The 24,114-nt window shown below is 41.3% G+C and overlaps 1 protein-coding gene across 4 annotated transcripts; it reads left to right on the top strand.

The window, feature by feature from the left end:
- Positions 1 to 8,253: 8,253 nt before the first annotated feature.
- Positions 8,254 to 23,347, top strand: ZNF699 (zinc finger protein 699). Of its 4 annotated transcripts, XM_082621098.1 has the most exons (7): positions 8,254 to 8,723; positions 8,805 to 8,868; positions 14,637 to 14,689; positions 15,582 to 15,708; positions 20,078 to 20,176; positions 20,576 to 20,759; positions 21,113 to 23,347. In XM_082621098.1, the coding sequence occupies exons 3-7, from the start codon at positions 14,642 to 14,644 to the stop codon at positions 22,569 to 22,571; spliced, it is 1,917 nt and encodes a 638-aa protein (XP_082477224.1). In that variant the 5' UTR covers positions 8,254 to 8,723; positions 8,805 to 8,868; positions 14,637 to 14,641; the 3' UTR covers positions 22,572 to 23,347. The 4 variants fall into 4 exon arrangements, with proteins under 4 accessions (XP_082477224.1, XP_082477225.1, XP_082477223.1 ...); XM_082621099.1 differs by lacking the exon at positions 8,805 to 8,868; XM_082621097.1 differs by lacking the exon at positions 8,254 to 8,723 and having other exon boundaries at positions 8,731 to 8,868.
- Positions 23,348 to 24,114: the final 767 nt, after the last annotated feature.

Below are 24,114 nucleotides of genomic sequence, written 5' to 3'. Positions count from 1 at the left end.
CACCTAGAATCAAAGTAGAAGGATAGGGAGGTCGAAAGTCTTGGAGATTATGGCTGAGAAACTGGAAGAAGTATTAGGGGCTTTTAGTGAAGGCTTGTGGCATCACAGTCTAGTTGTATTGTATTGTCTCATGAAACTGAAACCGTATTAGGAGTCAGGATGTAAAGGAATACTGGAGAAAGCTGAAGAGAGACCTGCTACTGTGAAGTATGTTGATTTCAGAGGTAAAGAAGCCAGAATGGCATTTGGTTTGGGGGCCACAGGAAATGTGGGCACACAATAAAATTTATAGCCCTTAAGATTTTTACAAAACAATGTCAACTCTCATTATTAATTTTTTATGGGGATAGGATATTATTATTATTATACTAGTATGAGGAATGAGTAAGCTCTCGACTATGAAATCTGCAACAATAGGTCATACTGCCTCTAGTGCTTTGAGATTTGAGACTGGCACAATTTGCAGAGGCATTGTTATATTGATTCATAAGGATTCTATAATGTTTCTTTTTCCCACATCTGTAGATGAGGTTGCCTCTGTAGATGAGACATCAGGTACTGAGGAAAGTAAATCAGAAAACTGAAGTAATTATAAGGGGGAAGTGAGTTGGAGACACAAGAGTGGAAAGTCCTCAAGGAAAGCCACCATAACTTAGTATATTAGGACATCAGAGCCTGAGAGATTAAACAACAAAAAAAACTACAACAACATCGTTCAGGTGTGCACCTAATATTGGCTCTTCATTGAGCCAAAAGTTCCCATCTAAAGGTTAGTGGGGGGTGAAGAACTGAGAAAGACATGTTGAGAATTAAGGGTTCCAAAGAGACAGGCAAGGTTGGGAGAAAGAGAGGGAGAAGGAGAGAATGTGAATATGTTTGGTTAGTAAGTCCCACCATCGAGACCTTTTTATTGCTCCAAGGAAGGTTCATGGAAGACTGAGAGAAATTAATGGAGAGTATGTCTCCAGTGTCTTCAAAAACTGACATTTGATGGCCATTATTTACAAACAGAGTTATTTCACCTTGCTGACCCAAGGGTCATTTTAAAAAAATCTTATTGGAGTATAGTTGATTTACAGTGTTGTGTTATTTTCAGGTGTACAGCGAAGTGAATCATTTACATATGCATATATCAACGCTTTTTTAGATTCTTTCCCATATCGGTCATTACAGAGTATTGAGTAGAGTTCCCTGTGCTATAAGTAGGTCCTTAATTGTTATCTATTTTATGTATTAAGGGTCATTTGTAATGTAAGTTCTGAACATTTTCATACCCTCTTGGTGTGTGTGTGTGTGTGTGTGTGTGGCATAATCAGTCTTGATATCCAAACAAAATTTGGGGTGGGGGATCTGTTCCGTATTGGCAGAGTGACCATGACACTAGGACAACTGGTTCTGTGGCTATGAGCCTCCTTCTGCAGCTGTTCTTGTCTCCTCAGTGGGCTCCTGAACAAAGTAGCCATGATGGCAGGGATGGAAGTTATGCGTGGGCTTAGCAATATGGACTACCGTAAGTGAGCAGGACCCTATGGGACCTTCCCAGAATAGGAACTGCTCCCCACAATGTCCTCTGCCTGCCTTTTGTCTGTAGAAAACCTTTAGTCAATAAATTTAATGAGAGAAGTGAGAAAATGCAGAAAGAAAGGAAAACAGTCAAGCAAGACAAAATAATAATAGTTTAGCCATTAAACAGATTCAAGGACATTTAGTTCCTCCTCAAGGGCTCTAGATAATATTCTGAGCCACGTCCTTTGAGCTGTTTTGCAGATACTGAAGCTCCCACCAAGTGGAAGGAGTTAACTGTATGCTGCCCACAAGCATGTAGACCGCAGACTGGTTGGAACCAGAAGGTTGATGATGTTGACTCCCGATTACCTCACCACCAGCCAATCAGAAGAATGTACACCAGCTGATCACACACCCAACAATCCCCCCTCCCTAACCCTGTCTTTAAAATCCTTTCCTTGAAAGCCTTCAGGAGTTTAGGTCTTTTAAGCACTAGCTGCCCTGGACTCCTTGCTTTGCACGCTGCAATAAATGCACTTTCCTTCACCATAATCCGGTGTCAGATTGGCTTTACTACACAAGGGCAAGTGGACCCAAGTTTGGTTCACTAACACTACTACTCACCAAGGCTGATCTGCTAAAGCCCAGGCTGGGTGCCCAGTATGCCAACAGCAAGACCAATACTGAGCCACTGATATGGCACCATTCCTTGGAAGAATCAGCCATTTACCAGGTGGCAGGTTGATCGGACCACATCTGTAATGTAAAGGGAAGTGATTGTTTCTTAGTGGAGTAGACACTTAACTCTGCATATGAATTTGCCTTCCGTGTCTTCAGTGTTTCTGCCAAAACCCACCAACTGAGGAATACCTATGCACCCTCATGTTACTCCACATAGTGTCACTTCTAACCAAGAAACTCATTTCATAGCATGCTCATGCTCAAATTTTAACACAGTTAGAGAATCATTTTACTGTTCTAGAATGGCCTTTTGAAGATTCAGTTGTGGCAGCTAGATAGCAAAGGCTTGCAGGGCTGGGGCAATGACCTGCAGGATGTGGTGTATAATTTAAATCAGCTTCCAATATATGGTGCTGTGTTTCCCATAGCCAGGATTCATGGGTCTAGGAATCAAGGGCTGGAAATGGGAATGGTTTCACTTACTATTACCCCTAATGATCCACTAGCAAGATTTTGCTTCCATCCCCATGATAGGTTGTGCTGATCTAGAGGTCTTGGCTCCAAAGGGAAGAATTCTTCCACCAGGAGGCATAACAATAATTCTATTGAACTGGAAGTTAAGACTGCTACCTGGCAACTTTGGGATCGTCAAAGAATCAACAAAGATGGGAGGGGTGGTTACTGCACCAGTTGAGGTGTCTGATCCTGATTACCAAGGGGAAGTTGGGTAGGTACTACACAGTGGGAATAGGAGGGGATATGTCTGGGATGTAGGAGGTCTCCAAGGGCATCTCTTAGCACTCCCTTGTCTTATGAATAAAGTCAATGGAAATCTCCACAATCCAATGCAGGTGGGACTACTAATGGCTCAGACCCTTGAGGAATGAAGGTTTCAGTCACCTTCTTAAGCAAAGAACATGATCAACTGAGGTCAAAGGAAATATGGAATTGGTAGTGGAAGAAGGTAGAAGGCAGTGAGGACTACAGAACCCTTGGCACATAACAATTCCACGCAAACTCCTGCAATAAGCAACTTGACCAAGGTCTAGCATGGCTTCTAGCAGCATAAGTTTGTGTCTCTAGAATGGCCCCAGCACTCTCCACCCCTATTAAAATGCCTGCCTGAAAAAGGTCAACACTGCCAGGAAAAGTTACTGTTTTAGCCAATGCCTGATGATAGGCTGCTGACCTCTTGTTCCTAGAGCATTTCCTGAAAACGTTTACCATTGTGAATACGTATCTCTTATAACTCTGAAGTGTTTCTAAGGATTTGAGAGCCTTTCCTTTGAAATGTAATCATCAGGAAGGATAGGGCCTCTGTTTCCCAATATCTGGGGCTTCCCTGCAGTGGCCCAGGGTAAGTCCTTTGTCCACTTTCTCCAGCTTCTTCCCTTGCTCCTCCTGGGAGATCAGAAAGAGTTTGTATAGCTGACATGCTGCTCAGGGACAAAAGCAAACAATGAGGTAGGACAGCAAAGGACAACAAACATTTTTAAAAATTGCGGTAAAATATACATAACATAAAATTTAATCATTTTAACCATTCTTAAGTGTACGACTCAGTGGCATTAAGTACATTTGCAATATTGTGCAGCTGCCCCCACTATCCATCTCCAAAACTTTTCCATCATCCCAAACAGAAGCTCTGTAGGGCAACAAACACTTTTATGAGATTGGTTCAATATTTTGGTCTCCAGGGTCTCTGGAGATGAGAAAGTATCAGTTTAATTGCAGTAAAATGAGGATGTTGAATTTGTAATCAACACAGTAAAACTCTAACAAGGTCTCATTCCACAAACTTTCTCTCTACGCCCCACAGTGACTTCTGAAGTGGATGCCCACATGTAGACACTTCAAAGAGCCTCCCGGAAGGAGCAGCCTCCCTTGAGATTGAACTTGAAATGACAGGACAAAATTCACTTTCTGGACACTATTATTCCCTTTAGCCTTATCCTATTATTTTTGGTGCCTATTTTGTATATTTTCCACAGATGATGACATTGTTCTAAACACTCTGGTATATGGGACTTTCCTGGTGGTCCAGTGGTTAAGACTCTGAGCTTCCACTGCAGGGGGTGTGGGTTCGATCCGTGGTCAGGGAACTAGGATCCCGCATGCCCTGTGGGTGGTAATGAACAATCATATTACCCTGGACTTCTTGCTGGCCAGTCAAAGCAGGGTGTGTTTGGCTGCCAGCATCTCTTGCTGTACCTGGCTTAATATTTAACTGGCTTGGCTCTGGATGGGGAGGCTGGCTGTGGTATATCCTCCATTTACCTCAAATCACTCTACTGGGAGTCATGGTCCCAGTCACTCTTGTCAGATGTTCCCTAAAAGGAACAGAACCATTTTGGTCCAAGCTCTATCAGTACAGTTTGTTAGGGTATCTGTGTTAGTCCCCTATTGCTGCTATGATAGGTGTCGACAAAAGTAATCAATAAGCAATCTACAACAGGAAGAGAAAAGAGTTATTTGAGCCAAACTGAGGACTATAGCTTGGAAGCCAGCTTCCCAGATTACTTTGAGAAACTGCTCTAGAGAAGCCTGGGTTTTCAGTACAGCTTTATGTCTTGTGAGAACAAAGAACATCAAGAAAGTCAGGGACGGGCCTCCCTGGTGGCGCAGTGGTTGAGAGTCCGCCTGCCGATGCAGGGGATACGGGTTCGTGCCCCGGTCTGGGAGGATCCCATATGCCGCGGAGCGGCTGGGCCCGTGAGCCATGGCCGCTGGGCCTGCGCATCCGGAGCCTGTGCTCCGCAACGGGAGAGGCCACAACAGTGAGAGGCCCGCATACCGCAAAAAGGAAAAAAAAAAAAAAAAAAAAAAAAAAAAAAAGAAAGTCAGGGATACATTCCTTAAGGTTTAAAAAAAACAGATCAGCACGTGCACAGCTAGTCAGTGTGGCCTTGGCACCTGGAAAGGGAGTCTTAGTATGGAAGGAGTACCAGCATTGGCGTCCCACGAAGGGAGGCATTTAATCTTTATTTTTAGCATGGACATTCTTTACTTCTGGTTAATGCACACTTTTCTTTAATAATTAAAGCAGATGTACAATGTATGTTTGATAGGCCACAAACAAGCTATTTTAGTTAGCATAAAATGCAAGTTAACTCATGTATAGGCCAGAATGACTTCCCCATACCTCAATATGTGAACATTTCTTTTTATCACAGGTTATCAGAAACTTAGTATCTTAAAACAACACAAGTATTTTATCTTACAGCTGTAGAGGTCAGGTATCTGAATTGGGTCTTACTGGGCTAAAATCAGGGGGTCCACAGGGCTGTATTTCTTCCAGAGGCTGGAGGGAAGAATTCATTTCCTTGTCTCTCCAGCTTCTAGAGATTGCCTCCATTCCTTGGGTCATGGCTCCACATCACTCTGACCTCTGCTTCCATCCTCACATCTCCTTCTCTGACTCCTGCCTCCCTCTTTCACTTACAAGGATCCCTGTGGCTACATTGGGTCCACCTGGGTAACCCATGGTAATCTCCCCATCTCAAAAGCCTTAATTTAGTCATACCTGCAAAGTCCCTTTTGCCATATAAAGTAACATTCATAGGTTCTGCGGATTAAGACATGGGTAATTTTGGCAAGGGGCACTATTCTGCCTACCACAAAAAGTACCTAAAAAGAATTCTTAGCTAGATACATGAAAGACTGGGGGCTAGAGGTGTGGAGAAATGGTGCCCTTGAGACTTTGCCTCTATCCACATAGACTATGCAGGCAAAGACTTGACCTGTGGTGAATCTGGGAGCTGGCCCTGTGATCCTCCCAGAACATGAGAGGATGAGAGGCCTGTCATGAGAGTTTCTCATTGCCTCCTGGGTTCTGATGCTGTAAGAGGCTTTCTGCTGTGCCACCTTCAGAATATAAAACTGCTTAGCTGTGTCTAGGTTTGGCTACTCGACTACAGGGAAGAGGCCCAGTCACAGATTAGGGGTTAAAGTTGGTGGTCATTTGGAGCCAGCAGTAGAGGATCTGATTGTCCCCAGAGTATCGCTCAAATGGTGTGGTCTAATACAAGGTTTTTTCGGGGGGGGAAGGGTGGAGGGAAGGGATAATTAGGGAGTTTGGGATTGACATGTACACATTGCTATTTAAAAAGGATAACCAACAAGGACCTACTGTACAGCACAGGGAACTCTGTTCAATGTTATGTGGCAGCCTGGATGGGAGGGGAGTCTGGGGGAGAATGGATACATGTATATGTATGGTTCAGTCGCTTTGCTGTGGACCTGAAACTACCACAATATTGTTATCGGCTATACTCCAATATAAAATAAAAAGTTAAAAAAGATCAGTTTATATAAAAAGTAAATAAATAAATACAGATATTGAACAGCAAAAAAATACAAGGTTTTGGTTTTTTTGTTTGTGTGTTTGTTTGTTTGTTTTGGTTGTGCCACACGGCCTGTGAGATTTTAGTTCCCGGACCAGGGATTGAATCCTGGCCCTCAGCAGTGAGAGCGTGGAGTCCTAACCACTGGACCGCCAGGAAATTCCCAAGTCCAAGGTTCTTAGTTCCACTCCCTGGGTCTCCAGAGCAGGTTCGAGTTTGTTCCACTTTGCCTTTAGTGGAGCAAAGGATAAAGTACATGGGAAGTAGGTGAGGCTGTCTCTCTCTCCTGTGAAACTTTTACTGAATAGAATGCATTTAGCTAAATCTGTAACTTCAAACCATTTACCCATGTTATTTTGAATGTCATCCATTAAGGTGATGATATTTGTTAGGGATGTTATAATGAAGGGAGTAGTCTTGTTTAACCCTCTATAGCCTGTAGGCAGCCTCCATATATTCATACTGGCTCAGGCCACACCAGGGGACTGAAAGGTGACATGGTAGGAATCAGTACCCCTTCTTTCAGTAAGTCAGCTATGACAGGCCGTAATCCTTCAGCGCCTGTCCTTAGCCAGTACTGTGGCATATTGGTCACCCACATGGGTAGGATAAAGTTAACTGGTTCCCACCAGGTGACACCCACCATAGCAAAAGCTTTAGGCTTGTTTCATGAGGCTGACCGAGGAGGTCCACTCCAATAATGGGAAAAGGGAGAGTCTGGGAGGAACAACCAGGACAGAAGCATCTCTTAGCAAACGTGGGCCAATTTTAATAGTTAAGCAGGTAATTGCCCTTTTAACTCATCCTCCTCCCAATTCATTCACTTCCTGGGGTGAAGGGGGAGTGCTTCTTGGGGGGAGGTCCTTAAGGAGAGAGATGATGTGTATTTCCTCCTTCAAGAGAGAATCAGCCCCTCTTTTTTTGGCCTTCTCCTTTTGCCCTTTTTGTCTTTTGTTACTTTTTGGATGGTCACTGGCAAAGCAGAGGATAAAGTATCTCAGTTTCTACACAGTATTCCTATTGTGGGACACCGTGCTGCATTTTTTTTCTCCAGTAAAGGGCACCAGACCTTTTTTTCCAGGATCCTCCACTCCATCACTTCGCATCTCCCCAAGAGTTTGGCCTCCTACCTCCTCTCTAAGTGTCCTCCTGGTGAGAAGCTCCCTTAAGCAGGGCCCAACGCCCATCTCGTGGTTTGGAGCATTCTTTTAGTAGGGTAAGCCACCTCCTTTGGGCTCCTAGGGAGGCAGGGATATAAACTTCCTTGACTTTAGTTACTTTAAGCAGTGTTTCAGTTGGGCCAGCCCAAGGGTTGGGGGGGGGGTCTCAATATCCCTCTGGGGAGCAGCGAGAATGATGCTGTCCTTCACAGCAGATCTGACTGGGTCACAGCGGAGGCGTGCTGGCTGTGGACAAAGATGCCTCTCCTAACTGTGCTTCGGAGACCAGCCTTGGCTTGCCATTTCTGCCTTATTGGCTAGTTAACCTGCTACAGTGGTCCCCAGGGATGAGGACATCGTCTTGTCTCAAAGCGCCCCAAATCACCAGCCTGACTGTGGGACCTCCTCTTGCTACAGTCCCACCCCTCGACCTGATCCCACCCGAAACTCAGCTCTTTAGAATATTCAATTAAGCCACGCCCCTAAGCCTGGTCGCGCCCCATCTCCGCCCCACAGGCCTAGTCAACCAAGCCCCGCCCATAGCCTGGTCCCGCTCCAGGCCCTCTCCAACCCCAAGACCTAGGTTGACCCGGCCCCAAGACCCAGTCGCGTCTCTCCGTGGAAGGAAACTAGCACTTCTCCTCCACTTGCGGCTGGAAGCTGCCACCGCCCCTCCCAACCCAAATTTCCCAGCTCCCGAGGCCCGGCCCCTGACGCTGTGCGTGTCGCAGAAACCGGAAGCAGCCGTGCACTTCTGCGCGTGCGCAAGCCGGCGGCCATGTCCGCTTGCAGCCCTGTCTAAATCTCATGTAAATTTTTGCCTCGGTCCGCGTCCTACCTGGTTCAGCCCAGCCCGCCCCAAGTCCGGTGCGCGGGAGGTGGAGAGGTTGGCCTTGGGGTCAGAGGCCAAAAGGCGGCCGCTTGGGCTGTGCCCACCGCTCCACGCTGGGACACCCGCGCCCGGGGCCTCCAGCAGCTGCGGCTGGTACCAAACTCACTGAATCAGGAACTCTGTGAGGGTCCAGCAGTCGGGGTGAGTCTGCTGCAGGCGAGAGTTGGAGAGCCATCCTCGTATTTAATCGGCTTCCAAAATCATCCTCTGCTCTCTTTCCAGAAAGGAAAAGCATCCCTGCCATTCGGGTCACGGGGACGAGAGTCTCAACCTCGTCTCTGCGCAGGTCTGTGGATTTCAGCTTGTTCTGTGAGAATGGGGTGACATTTGCGTAACTCCGTCCCCACCTCTCCCTTCCTGGTGCGAGAGATACTATTTTTAACCTGTGATTTTTTTTTCTCTTCCTGTGGGCATCAGTTTGCTACATTATATTCAGCTGCATAAAAGTGAACTGATTACTTAGTATCTTTTTAACCCCCCTTGCCAGTTGCAGCTCTAAATGTTAGTCATTTATCTGTAGATTTTTTTTGAATTTCACACCGAAAGTGTGATCATATGTCAGTTTCAGCGTTTTCTTTCTTATTCTTTGTACCTTGTATTCTTTTTATTTATTTAGTGCGTTTGCCAGGACTTTCAGTTCAATGTAGAATAGCATTTAAGTTGCATCCTTGTCTTGTTCCTGATCCCAGAGGGAATTATTCTGCCATTTCACCATTAAATAGGATGTTTGCTGTAGGTGTTTGTAAATAATAAATATTTTTTCTAATTAAAGCCTATTTCCCTCTACTCCTAGTGGGTTAAACTATTATCATCAATGCATATTGATAGAGATCAGTTACTATTTTGTATCGAAGGGGATGAGTCATATGATCTTTTTCTATTAATGTGAATTTTATTAATCATTTTAATTACGTTAATCATTTTAACCACACCTCATTCCTAGGAGGAAATGAACTTAGTTTGTGATTATTATCTTCATTATTCATTTCTGGACTGTACTAATATTTTAATATTTTGCCGTTGTGTATATGAATGAGATCTTTCACATATTTATGTGTGTGTGTGTGTGTGTGTGTATACACATATATTTGAGTTTTGAGTACTCTTCTGGTCTTGGAAGTACACAGGAAAACAGCACCCCCCACCCCCCCAAAAAATGGAATTATGAATTCTTTACTTACTTGATGAACCTGTCTGTAAAACAGTCTGCAACTTCTGTTTCCTTTGTAGGTACGTTCTAAACTGCTAATTTTTTTCTTTAATGACTGGATGTAAACAGGTTTTGTGTTTATATTCATTTATTTATTTTATTTTATTTTATTTTTGGGGCCTGCAGCATGCGGGATCTTAGCTCCCTGACCAGGGATCGAACCCGTGCCCCCTGCGTTGGAAGTGCAGAGTCTTAACCACTGGACCTCCAGGGAAGTCCCTATATTTTTTAATTTTTAAACATTTTTTTCACTTTATTATTTTTTAATTGAAGTATAGTTGATTTACAATGTCGTGTTAATTTCTGCTGTACAGCAAAGTGACTCAGTTATACACATATATACATTCTTTTAAAATATTCTTTTCCATTATGGTTTATCCCAGGATATTGAATATAGTTCCCTGTGCTATACAATAGGATCTTGTTGTTTATCCATTCTATATGTAATAGTTTGCATCTGCTAACCCCAAACGCCTAGTCTGTCCCTCTCCCACCCTTTCTCCCCCTTGGTAAACACAAATCTGTTCTCTATATCTGTGAGTCTGTTTCTGTTTTGTAGATAGTTTCATTTGTGCCATATTTTGTGCCACATATAAGTGATATCATATGGTATTTGTCTTTCTCTTTCTGACTTACTTTACTTAGTATGATAATTTCTAGTTGCATCCATGTTGCTGCAGATAGCATTATTCCCTTCTCTTTTTTATGGCTCAGTAGTATTCCATTGTATATATGTACCACATCTTCTTTATCCATTCATCTGTTCATGGACATTTAGATTGCTTCCATGTCTTGGCTATTGTGAATAGTGCTGCTTTGAACATACGGGTGCATGTATCTTTTTGAGTTATAGTTTTCTCTGGGTATATGCCCAGGAGTGGGATTGCTGGGTCTTATGTTAATTCTATTTTTAGTTTTTTAAGGAACCTCCATACTGTTTTCCATAGTGGCTGCACCAACTTATATTCCCACTAACAGTGTAGGAGGGTTCCCTTTTCTCCACACCCTCTCCAGTGCTTGTTATCTGTAGACTTTTTAGTGATGGCCATTCTGACCAGTGTGAGGTGGGGTACCTCATTATAGTTTTGATTTGCATTTCTCTAACAATTAGCGTTGTTGAGCATCTTTTCATGTGCCTATTTGCCATCTGTATGTCTTCGGAGAAATGTCTATTCAGGTCTTCTGCCGTTTTTTTTTTTTTTTTTTTTTTTTTTGGCTGCGTGGCATGTGGGATCTTAGTTCTCCGACCAGGGATCAAACCCATGCCTCCTGCATTGGAAGCGTGGAGTCTTAACCACTGGACTGCCAGGGAAGTCCTTCTGCCCATTTTTTAATTGGGTTGTTTGTTTTTTTGTTGTTGAGTTGTATGAGCTGTTTGTGTATTTTTGAAATTAAGCCTTGCTGGTTACATTATTTGTAAATATTTTCTCCCATTCCATAGGTTGTCTTTTCGTTTTGTTTATGCTTTCCTTTGCTGTGCAAAAGCTTGTAAGTTTGATTAGGTCCCATTTACTTTTGTTTTTATTTCTGTTGCATTGGGAGACTGACCTAAGAAAACATTGGTACAATTTATGTTGGAAAATGCTTTGCCTATGATCTCTTCTAGGAGTTTTATGGTGTCACATCTTATGTTTAAGTCTTTAAGCCATTTTCAGTTTGTTTTTGTGTATGGTGAGAGGATGTGTTCTTTTTTTAAAAATTTTTATTGGAGTATAGCTGATTTATAATTTTGTGTTAGTTTCAGGTGTACAGCAAAGTGAGTCAGTTATACATATACATGTATCTACTCTTTTTTAGAGTCTTTTCCCATATAGGTCATTACAGAGTATTGAGTAGAGTTCCTGTGCTATACAGTAGGCCCTTATTAGTTAATCTATTTTATATATAGTAGTGTGTATATGTCAGTCCCAATCTCCCACTTTATCCCTCTCCCTCCTTGCCCCCTTGGTAACCATAAGTTTGTTTTATACATCTGTGACTCTATTTCTGTTTTGTAAATAAGTTCATTTGTACCTTTTTTTAGATTCCACATATAAGCAATATCATATGATATTTGTCTTTCTCTGTCTGACTTACTTCACTCAGTATGACAGTCTCTAGGTCCATCCATGTTGCTGCAAATGGAATTATTTCATTCTTTTTTATGGCTGACTAATATTCTACTGTTTATAGGTAGTACATCATCTTTAGCCACTCCTCTGTTGATGGACATTTAGGTTGCTTCCATGTCTTGGCTATTGTAAATAGTGCTGCAGTGAACTTTGGGGTACATGTATCTTTTTGAATTATGGTTTTCTCCAGATATATGCCCAGGAGTGGGATTGCTGGATCATATGGTAGTTATATATTTAGTTTTTTAAGGAACCTCCATACTGTTCTCCATAGTGGCTGTACCAATTTACATTCCCACCAACAGTGTAGGAGGTTTCCCTTTTCTCCACAGGCGAGGTTGTGTTCTAATTTCATTGATTTATATGCAGCTGTCCAACTTTCCCAGCTACACTTGCTGAAGAGACTGTCTTTTTCCCATTGTGTATTCTTGCCTCCTTTGTTGAAGATTAATTGACCGTAGGCGTGTGGGTTTATTTCTGGGCTCTCTGTTCTGTTCCATTGATCTGTATGTCTGTTTTTGTGCCAGTACCACACTGTTTGATTACTGTAGCTTTGTAGTATTGTCTGAAGCCTAGGAGGGTTATGCCTTTCGCTTTGTTCTTTTTCCTCAGGATTGCTTTGGCAATTCTGGGTCTTTTATCGTTCCATATAAATTTAAGGATTATTTATTCTAGTTCTGTAATGTCATGGGTAATTTGATAGGGATGGCATTAAATCTGTAGATTGCTTTGGGTAGTATTGCCATTTTAGCTTTTCTGATTCTGTTTAAGTTTTTTAAAATATTGTTAATTTTGTCATATACTCATTTTTTTTCTAAACCTTTATGCTGTTCTTTTTCTGCCCTTATAAGTCAATGGTTAACCCATTGATACTGATTTTTCTTCTATAGGAATTGATGATATTTGTAAATACAATTAACCCTTGAGCAACATGGGTTTGAAATGCACACGTCCACTTATATGCAGATTTTTTTCAGTACTAAATACTACGATACTACAGGATCAGTGGTTGGTTGAATCCTTGGATACTGAGGGCTAACTATGAGTTATACTCAAATTTTCCACTGCCGGAGGGTTGGTGCCCCAACCCCTGCAATTGTTCAAGGGTCAGTTGTATATAAATATATGTACCACACCAGCCGCGGATTTCTAGTGTTATCTGAAACAGTTATTTTAATTTCCTGCTTCTATCCTGTCACATAAGTAGTCCTGATTTGCTAAAGATAAATATGTGTGTATCTCCTTATCCCTATAATGTGATGCATTTTTATATAGCATATACCACCACCTGATAATATTTTGTTAATTTAGTGGTCCTCCTTCAAATGATTATAAGACTCAGGCACTTTAGGATTTTTCTGTTTTGTTCAGTGCTGTGTCTCCTGTGACTGCATGTAGTAGGACAGGGTGAATATTACCTAAATAAATATGAGATGAAAGAGCAGGAGGTCAGGGCCTTAAGGGAAGCATCCTTGCTGAAGACATAGGGCTTAGTCAAGAGAAGGAGTTCAAAGATAAAACACTTGAATAGAATACTTCATTTGTCTACTCTCCATAGTGTGCCCAACAGGGTTCTAGGCCAGACTCTGGTAATGTTAGGGCATAAGGGCCTCACTGACAACTAAATGTTCAGAAATACACTCATTGGGCATTTAGGCTTTGAAAGTAAATACACCTGCATACACACAGCTCCTCAGCAGCTTTCTAATTGGGTAGCATTGAGCACATAGTTAAGTGACTCTTTCCAAGATTCTTCAACTATAAACTGGTTGTGATAGTATCTGATTTGCAGAGTTTCTATGAATAATCTTTTTGCAGAGGTATGGGCATCTCTTTGCCAAGTCATTCTCATATCTTGGTTGCTCAAATGGAACATGTTAGTAAAGAATGTTACAGTTTGTATTGGCTTTAAAATACATACTTCATCCACGGCAGTGGAAGAAACTTGCATTTTCTTTACTTGAAATTTGTGCAGTAGTGCTACGATACCACTGTGAGAGATGACACACACTGCTAACTTCACTCTGAGTGTTCTTATTCTGCTGCTGTACCTCCTGTACAATTCCGGCAGAATTGAGTAGAAGTCTTCTCTGCCACCTGCATGTGGAATTGCAATTGTCAGTTGATGCTCTTTCTCAAAAACCAGGTTTTGGGGACCCTGCAGCCCTTGTGGGAGAGGGTATAGTGGTCAGGGGCTGAGCAGTAATACATGTTAGCCTGCCAAGCGGTACAGAAATAAATATTGGGAGTGGAACCCCCGGAAGTCTGGCATACAGGTCACACTCCTGGATTTGAGATGGTGTGTATATTCTTACTATTGAAGGCGTTCTCTGATTTTTTTTTATGTTTTCATTATTATGGTCAAATTGACAGCTAAATGTTTTTAGACTACAGGTAACTTGCTTACAAAATGGGACTCTTAACCTGTTTTTTTAATGATCTACAAGAACCAGAGGACTGTTTTATAGCTCTAGAGGAGATAAGATTGCTCTAACTTCTTTTTTCTTCCCCCCCCCCTCTATTTTCTTACAAGATTGATGTGTGTTTGCTTGGGTGTCTTGGGGCTATGCATGTCTCTGTGTGTGTGTGTTTTGAGGGGAGTGATCACTCCTAACAGATGTGCTGCAAAATCCACAGTCTTGATTATGGAAATTGTGGGGAGACCCAGATTCTCGTGTCTTCTTTCTCCTGCCTCAGCTCTAACTTCTCAACACTCTGTCTTTCTTCATGAAGGGAACATGGAGGAAGAAAGAACAGCTGCTGAGTTACATAAAAATATGACACAGGTAAGTAAGAGCTAATAATTCTCCAAAAGAATATTTCAGTTCCACCGGGCCATCGATTTCCTAATTGTTTAGAGCAGGGGTCAGCAACCTGTTCCTGCATTGGGCCACGTAGTAAGCATTTCAGGCTTTGAAGGCCATAGAGTTTCTGTTTTACTCAGTTCTGCCATTTTAGTGTGAAAGCAGCCATATACAGTGAATAAACAAATGTTTTATTGTGTTCCAGTAAAACTTTACTTACATAAATAGATGATAGGCTGAATTTAGCTCATGTTGTATAATTTACAGCCCCCTGGCCTTGAGTGCAAGAAAATGTGGCCGGCTGTGGGCCTGGGTTGAATGTTGTGCTTCTTGCAGACTCCTGGGCCCCAGGTCTGTGGGGAAAGAAAAAAAAGAAAAGGAAAAGCTCTCTGTCCCTCAGTGTGTTTTTATTCATTAAAACCTCATCCAGATTTGACCCAGTGTTTTGTGTTATGCTGGTTGCTGTGGTGGATATAAGGAAGCAGTGAAATTGTTTCTGTAACAAGGAATTTTTGCTGGTTTCAATGTGGAAATTATTATTTCATTTCTAGAGCATTTCTCTCATTTCTGCTATATCCTCTGGATGTTCTGGATTATTGTAAGACTGGAATTGGTCACCATCAAACTGTGGAAAGATAAATTTATTGTTTCAAAAGTGTTGTTACATCTGTGAGAAAATTTGATCAGTCAGGATGCTTATGTAGAACGAGGAAGATCTGATGACTGAATCCTAGGGTAGATTTTGGGAGAATAGAATCTTCTGAACTTCCTATGAATTGATTCTCAGTTCCTCAGTATTTCCAGCCTCATTCATCCTCCTGCACACATTTGGGGAGTTGGCACTTTTCTGAACAAAACATGTGGAATGTTTTAGGAACCAGTGGTCTTTGAGGATGTGGCTGTGGACTTTACCCAGGAGGAGTGGGCTTTGCTAGATCTCGCTCAGAGAAACCTCTACAGAGATGTGATGCTGGAAAACTTCCGGAACCTGGCCTCATTAGGTAAGGGTGGCAACATTCCTTCAGTTAGTCGTTTAGAAAACAGTTTTATCTTACTAATTGACTTTGTTCTAGGATTTGGGTTGAGGAATTGGAATAAATTGGTAAATAAGACAGACATGGTCACTGACCACAAGGAACTTACAGTCTAGTGGCTTCACCATGAAAAAAAAAAAAAGAACAATGCATATTGTTAAAATATTTTACCAGTATAAAACAGCAACAAAAAAAGAATCAGTGGAAATCTCCTTATCCATTCTGACAGTAGCACTGAATGCAGTTTTCATTTCATCCAGTGTTACAAAGATGCTGTTGGTCTTTTTCTTCATTCGATCATTCTTTCACTCATTAAGCATTTTTTGAGGGTGAACTCTATATCAAACCTATTTGAATGTATACTATAAAAAACAAGATGTCACTGTATTCAAAATGCTTAGGTGTAATGGGCAAGAAGATAAATATGAAATTAACATAAAAAAGGAAAGAAAATAAACGTGTATTGAACTGACTTTTTCTTGTGGTTGGAAGCCTCAAGGCTTACTAAGTGTAGAAATTGTGGGCACAGACTTCGGGGGTCACTTTGAGGCACAGGGAGAAAATTGGTGGTTTGGGACCTTCTGAGAATTTTACTGCTGTTAATGCCCTGTACCCAGAGACCACCAGTTAAGCAAGTTGGGTTTATTACTTTGAGCAGTGAGGGAGAACACATGCCATGGGGAGCCATGGCGTGTCTCAGAAAGAAGGTGTTAGAAAGTAAATATTATAGGATTTGTGTACTTAGGTTGAATGACTTGGGGGTAGGTCTATGGAAGCAGGCTGTATTGGTTTCCTAGGCCTTCCATAAGAAAGCACCACAAACTGGGTGGCTAAGAACAACAGAACCTTATTCTTTTAAATTTCTGGAGGTTGGAAGTCTGAAATCAGGGTGTCATGATCCTTCCGAAGGCTCAGGAAAAATCCCTCCTTGTCCCCTTCCTAGCTGTTGGTGGTTGCCAGCAATCCTTGGCTTGCAGCTGCATCACTCTGATCTCTGCCTCCACCTTCACACGGCCTTCGTCCTCTGTCTCTAAGTCTTTCTGTCCTTGTAAGGACGCCAGTCATTGCATTTAGGGCCTACCCTAATCCAGTATAACTTACCTTAACTTGATTATATCTGCAAAGACCTTATTTCCAAATAAAGTAACATTCTGAAATTCTGGAAGGACAAGGATTTTTTTCTCAGTACACTTTTATTTTTCTTAGAGCAGTTTATATGTTCACAGCAAAATTGAGTAACAGGTACAGATAGATATTTCCCATATACCCCCTGTCCCCATACACTCACAGCCTTCCTACCAGAGTGGTATATTTGTTACAGTTGATGAACCTACACTGACACATCATTATCACCTTAAGTCCAGAGTTTATATTAGTGTTCACTTTTGGTGTTGTACATTTTAAGGTTTGGACAAATATATAATGACATATCCACCATTATAGTATCATAAAGTAGCTTCACTACCCTTAAAAATTCTGTATCCCCTCCACCCCAAGTTATCTTTCCTTCCCCACAACTCCTGGCAACCACTGATCTTTTTACTGTCTCCATAGTTTTGCCTTTTCCAGAATGTCATGTAGTTGGAATCACACAGTATATATAGAGCCTTTTCACACTGGCTTCTTTCACTTAGTAATATGCATTTAAGGTTTTTCCACCTCTCTTCATGGCTGGATAGCTCATTTCTTTTTAGTGCTGATTAATATTTTATTGTCTGGATGTACCACAGTCTGTTTATCCATTCACCCACTGAAGAACATTTTGATTGCTTCCAGGTTTTGGCAATTATGAATAAAGCTGCTGTAAACATCCACATGCAGGTTTTTGTGTAGACATGTTGTTAACTCCTTTGGGTAAATTCCAGGGAGTGCAATTGCCTGTCTGTATGGTTAAGAGTATGTTTGGTTTTGTAAGAAACTGCCAAACTGTATTCCAAAGTGACTGGTACCATTTTGCATTCCCACCAGCTCCACATTCTCAAAATTCTTTGTTGTCAGTGTTCCGGATTTTGGCCATTCTTATAGGTGTATAGTGGTATCTCATTGTTTTGATTCGCATTTTCCTGATGACATATGATGTGGAACATCTTTTCATATGCTTATTTGCCATCTGTGTATCTTCCTTGATGAGGTATCTGTTAAGGTTTTTGGCCCATTTTTTTAATTGGGTTGTTTGTTTTCTTTATTGTTGAGTTTTACGAATTCTGTGTATATTTTGGATAACACTTCTTTATCAGATATGTCTTTTGCAGATAATTTCTTCCAGTCTGTGGCTTTTTATTCTCTTGGCAGTTTTTTCTCAGAGCAAAAGTTTTTAATTTTAATGAAGTCCAACTTGTCAATTCTTTCTTTCATGAATTGTGTCTTTCAGGTCATTATGTGTTGACCTTAAAAATAAGATAGCTATTTTACCAACAAAAATGGTTTATTTGGGCATAGCAGAGGAATTGCAATTTAGGACAAGAAAGCTATAACAGAAGCCATAGGCAAGTCCAAAAAACAAGGGAGAAGAACATAATTTTATAGAGAAGAAGGAGGAAATTGGGAGAGGTTGTTTTGGATGAAAGTCTATTGGAGAAAAATGAGAGTTCAGGGTGATAATGGTTTCATATTGGCTTAGTTGCTGGGGTAGTTGATTGCTTATAGGGGATGCAATGTACATCTTTTCCTGTCAAGATTATAACTGGTGATTCTTGTTGATGATTCTTTTGTTGGAGTCTGTAATTGACAATTCTTCCTGTAATTTGTTTTTTTATAAATTTATTTATTTATTTATTTTTGGCTGCATTGAGTCTTTGTTGCTGTGTGCAGGCTTTCTCTAGTTGCAGTGAACGGGGGCTACTCTTCGCTGCAGTGCGTGGGCTTCTCATTTTGGTGGCTTCTTGTTGTGGAGCATGGGCTCTAGGCACATGGACTTCAGTAGTTGTGGCACGTGGGCTCAGTAGTTGTGGTTCGTGGGTTCTAGAGCGCAGGCTCAGTAGTTGTGGCACACAGGCTTAGCTGCTCCATGGCAAGTGGGATCTTCCCGGACCAGGGCTCGAACTGGTGACCCCTGCATTGGCAGGCGGATTCTTAACCACTGTGCCACCAGGGAAGCCTTCTTCCTATAATTGATGTCCTGTGGAACTGCATGAAAGCTTCCCCTTCTGGCCTCTCAACTCCATTTTAGTGAAGTTTCCCCTGATTAATTTTCACCTATCTAACAAGTCATCACCAAATTTTAGGTCACCTACATTTTTTCCTATGTTATCTTCTAAGGAATTCTACAGTTTTATGTTTTACATTTAGATCTGTGATCTATTTTGAGCTAACTTTTTACTCCCTATTGATGGGGCCCCAAGTTGTCCTGAAGCTTTGGATGCCTCCCCCTGTATTTTGAGTTAATTTTTGCAAGAGTGTAAGGTCTGTGTCAAGATTCTTTTTTTTTTAATGTATGTTGATGTCTAGTAGTTGTTTTAGCACTGTTTGTTGGAAAGACTATATTTTTCTCCATTGTATTGCCTTTGCACCTTTGTCAAAGATAAGTTGACTATATTTATGACTATACTTATATTGACTTATTTATGGACTCTCTATTCTGTTCCATTGATCTGTTTGGACATGAATTTTTTTAATATTATGCTGTCATTTATTTAGTTACTTATTTATTTTTGTTGGAGTATAGTTGCTTTACAATGTTGTGTTAGTTTCTGCTGTACAGCAAAGTGAGTCAGTTATACGTATACATATTTCCACTCTTTTTTAGATTTCCTTCCCATTTAGGTCACCACAGATCATTGAGTAGAGTTCCCTGTGCTATACAGTAGGTTCTCATTAGTTGTCTATTTTATACATAGTAGTGTATATATGGACATGAATTTTTGAGGGGCACTGTTCAACCCAGTCCATAGGTGTTCACTTTAGATTGGATGCTGACAGAAATCTGGATGAGGGGAAATTCTATTAGTATTTTGTGGATGGCACAGTGACTTTTTTTGTCTGTCCCTAGGCTAAATTATGAAGTAGCCTTATTTTGTTTCATCTTATCATGGTCTCAGAGTAACCTTGTCTGAGATTGGTATTCTGAGATTATTTATCTTCAACAGGAGAACAGTATGTCCTGCCTGTGAATATTGGACTAGTTTCTAATAATACTGAGGTTTAGGCGTGAATGTCAGATCAGTTCTAGACATCACACCACCCCCTCCCACCTTAAAAAAATAAATTCACCATTTTGTTGCAATTAAACTCCTACTTGCTTTAGAGTAACAGAAGAGCAAACTTTTTGCCCTGTCTCATGGAAATGTTTATGGGTCCTCATTGTTTTCCCTCATGATATACCTTTCCGCATGAACAGGGTATCCACTACACACACCCTATCTGATCTCCCAGTGGAAACAAGAGGCGGACCTGGAGATAGCAGAGAGAGGACCCACCCAGGGGGAGCATCAGAAAGGCAAGAATCCTTGGGAGAAACTGACTTGGCTGGGGGATATCACATTTGGAAAAATCAAATAAAAGCAAAGTGAAACTTTGCCATGTCTGAGGAAGCTGATCTTCCACAGATACCTTTGATTACTTTTGACTTTTCATCAGTCCTCTCACACTTTCCTTGTTCTTGGGAAAGCCCATATTTCCTCTTCGTAATGTAGTATTCGGACATGTGCCTTTTACCCAGTTCCTTTTTGTTTTGCTCCCCTAGGAATACCCTATTTATGTTACCATCAGTCTCAATCTTCATGGGATTATTTCTTAGTTGCTTTGCCATTTTGACCCTGTGCTTATTGGGAAAGTCCTGAACCAGCCACACTGCCAAAAGTCCTTCTTTCATGATGCCTTTATTTTTTTCTTTCAGGTTTTGAGATTCAACTTAAAACTAATGAATTAGTCGCTTCACAAGATATTTATGGAGAAAAAATATCCAGTGAACAGAATGTAGTAAGATTCAAAAGGAGTGCTTCCTTGTTGTCCATTTTACACAAAAGCTGGGAATACCATGGTTTTGATTATCAGAACAAAAACCATGAGAGACATTTGAGGTGAGTGCTATTCATATAAGAGAAAGTAGTGTCTCAGGAGAGAATCTTAAAATGTCATGAAATTTTAAAAACGTATATAAAACTTGGTCAAAAATTGTGATTTCATATGGAATTTTCATAAGATATTTTTTCCACAAATGAGACTGAGCTCTTCCATGTTTGACACATAATTCATTTGTAAGCAACCATCAGAAAAACCCCATAAGCCAAAAACTCAGTGATAATATTGGCTATCGTAGAGCCCTCTGTGAGAACTTTCAGCTTATCATTGGACAGGGCAGAAAACAGACGTAGTCACTGAAAATGGTAAAAATTTACTTGCTGCTAATAATGTGTTTTTTATTTTTTAAAAGAAATCACATGGTGGAGAACATCTATGAACACAACGAAGAAAATCAGTGTAGACAAACCTTCAGCCATATCTCAAATCTTAATATACTCAAGAGAACTACTGAAGTAAAAGCCTATGAATGCCAGGAGTGTAAAAAGGCCTTCACAGATCATTTATCCCTTAAGAATCACATAAGGTCTCACACTGGAAGCAAACCCTATCAGTGTAAGGAATGTGGGAAAGCTTTCCATTTTTTTGCTTGTTTTAAGAAGCATATGAAAACTCCCACTGAAGAGAAACCCTATGAATGTAAGGAATGTACCAAAGCCTTCAGTTGTTCTTCATTCTTTAGGGCGCATATGAAGATTCACACAGGAAAAACAAACTACGAATGCAAGGAATGTGGGAAAACCTTTAGCTGTTCTTCATCCCTTACAGAGCACAAAAGAATTCACAGTGGAGATAAGCCTTATGAATGTAAGGAGTGTGGGAAAGCCTTTAGTTGTTCCTCCTCACTCTCCAAACACAAAAGAATTCACAGTGGAGATAAGCCGTATGAATGTAAGGAGTGTGGGAAGGCCTTCAGTTCCTCTTCTCACCTTATAATACATATAAGAATCCATACTGGAGAGAAGCCTTATGAATGTAAAGAGTGTGGGAAAGCCTTCAGTGAGTCCTCAAAGCTCACTGTACACGTCAGAACACATACGGGAGAGAAACCCTATAAATGTAAGGAATGCGGGAAAGCCTACAATTGTCCATCCTCCTTAAGTATCCATATGAGAAAACACACTGGGGAGAAACCCTATGAATGTCTGGAATGTGGAAAAGCCTTCTATCTTCCCACTTCCCTGAATACACATGTGAAAAATCAAAGTAGAGAGAAACCCTACGAATGTAAGGAATGTGGAAAAGCCTTCAGTTGTCCCTCGTCCTTTAGAGCACATGTGAGAGATCACACTGGCAAGGTGCAGTACGAATGTAAGGAATGTGGGAAGGCCTTTAGTCGTTCCTCATCCCTCACCGAACACTTAAGAACTCATAGTGGAGAGAAGCCTTATGAATGTAAGGAATGTGGGAAAGCCTTTATTAGTTCCTCCCACCTTACGGTACATATAAGAACTCACACTGGAGAGAAACCTTATGAATGTAAGAAATGTGGAAAAGCCTTCATTTACCCCTCAGCCCTTAGGATCCACATGAGAACGCACACTGGGGAGAAACCCTATGAATGTAAGGAATGTGGGAAAGCCTTTCGCCATTCTTCATACCTTACTGTCCACACAAGGATGCACACTGGAGAGAAACCCTTTGAATGTCTGGAATGTGGGAAAGCATTCAGTTGTCCTTCATCCTTTCGAAGACACGTAAGAAGCCACACTGGTGAGAAGCCCTATGAATGTAAGGAATGTGGGAAAGCCTTTGTTTGTCCCGCTTACTTTCGAAGACATTTGAAAACTCACACTAGAGGAAACATATAAAGTAAGGAATAAGGAAATGTCTGCAAGCCTTTTTCAGATCTTAGCACGCAAGATCTCACACTGTGGAGACACCCTGTGAATGTAAGAAATTGTTGCTCATCTTTTTGAAGACTTGAGAACTCACAACTAAGAGAAACCCTGTGTATGTAAATCACGTGGTAACACCTTCATGAACGTCACTTGCTGTGTTCTAAGAAAATTCATACTAGAAGCAAAGATCGGCGCCTCATCCTTAAAGTGGACTACTGCTGGCTCGTTGATTTCCAGTTTTAATTTTCTGATGAGTGTTTAAGGTGATAAATTTCCCCTAATACCTTTCAGCTGTAGCTGCGTATGTTTTATGAGGTGCTTTTGTTTTGGTTTGGATGTAAATGTTATTTCCATTACAGAATTTTTTGGACCCATCGGGGAGTTGAAGTGTATTTTTTCGTATGCAGGCATGAGTGGTCTTTTTTATTATTATTAGTTTCTAATTAACTCTCATTGTTCTCTAAGTATGCAGTCATTGTGGTATCAACACTTTGGTATTTGTAATTTCTTTTGTAAATGGTAATTTCATTTTGATCTATTATGGCAGAAACTGGAAATTGCCTACCCAATATTCCCCCACCCCTTTGTTTTTTTGTTGTTTTTTTGTTGTTTTGCGGTACACAGGCCTCTCACTGTTGTGGCCTCTCCCGTTGCAGAGCACAGGCTCTGGACGCACAGGCTCAGTGGCCATGGCTCACGGGCCCAGCCGCTCCGTGGCATGTGGGATCCTCCCAGACCGGGGCACGAACCCGTGTCCCCTGCATTGGCAGGCGGACTCTCAACCACTGTGCCACCAGGGAAACCCCCCCCTTTTTTTATCTACTAAAAGATTATCAGTTTTTACTATTAAAAGCTTTTCCTGTCTAATAGGTAATCCAGTGGAAATTAATAAGTACAAAGGTTTTGAAAGAAGAGTCTCATCTGTTATATTTTTGTATTTTGTTCTTTGTCCTTGCTCATGACTGGGAGTTGGACCCACTGTTTTGAATTTTTATAAAAGAGACCTTGTGACAGGAAAGCTAGAAGTTGGTTGGGCTGGCTTATGTTGTGTTACTTTGGACATGGCTGGGACTACATTTCCCAGAATTACTTCCTTATCCAGTTCCTGGTTAGAGTTGTCTAAAATAAGAGTTTATGTGAAAATTGGAAGGCAGAGGGAAGAAGCATTATTCTGAGTTTAGCGGGGCCATGAGACAGGAAGACACATGCATAGGTCCTGGTAAGCTCCAGTTTCCAGCTCATTTTCCTAATTATTGAATCCACTGATCAGTACTGGCTCAAAAGGGAATTAAATGCGTGACTTCAGTTATCTCAGAGGCAGCAGCTCCATAGACATTTCCATAAATTCCTCCATCATGGCCATACACAGCTTCTTGGATTTTTTCTGGCAAGTTCTTGCATTGTAATTTTGCTGATATTTGTAAGGCCAACTGGCCCGAGGCAGGGGAACGCAATCAGATTCACAGGTTGCATCAGACCAAAACTCTCTGGACCACCCAGTTCCAGAAACTGA

This window comes from Mesoplodon mirus (assembly GCF_964341445.2).
Source record: "Mesoplodon mirus genome assembly, chromosome: 5".
Taxonomy (NCBI): domain Eukaryota; kingdom Metazoa; phylum Chordata; class Mammalia; order Artiodactyla; family Ziphiidae; genus Mesoplodon; species Mesoplodon mirus.
The sequence above is the reverse complement of the archived record's forward strand: the minus strand, read 5'-3'. Positions and strand labels throughout refer to the sequence as shown.

What these genes read in the sequence shown, in the direction of transcription:
- ZNF699 (XM_082621096.1), top strand. Translation starts at nt 14,441, where the DNA reads ATGTGTGTTTGCTTGGGTGTCTTGGGGCTATGCATGTCTCTGTGTGTG. An exon ending in CCAGGGGGAGCATCAGAAAG is followed by an intron (nt 20,177 to 20,575) that starts GCAAGAATCCTT and finishes TTTTTCTTTCAG; the next exon opens with GTTTTGAGATTCAACTTAAA. An exon ending in AACCATGAGAGACATTTGAG is followed by an intron (nt 20,760 to 21,112) that starts GTGAGTGCTATT and finishes ATTTTTTAAAAG; the next exon opens with AAATCACATGGTGGAGAACA.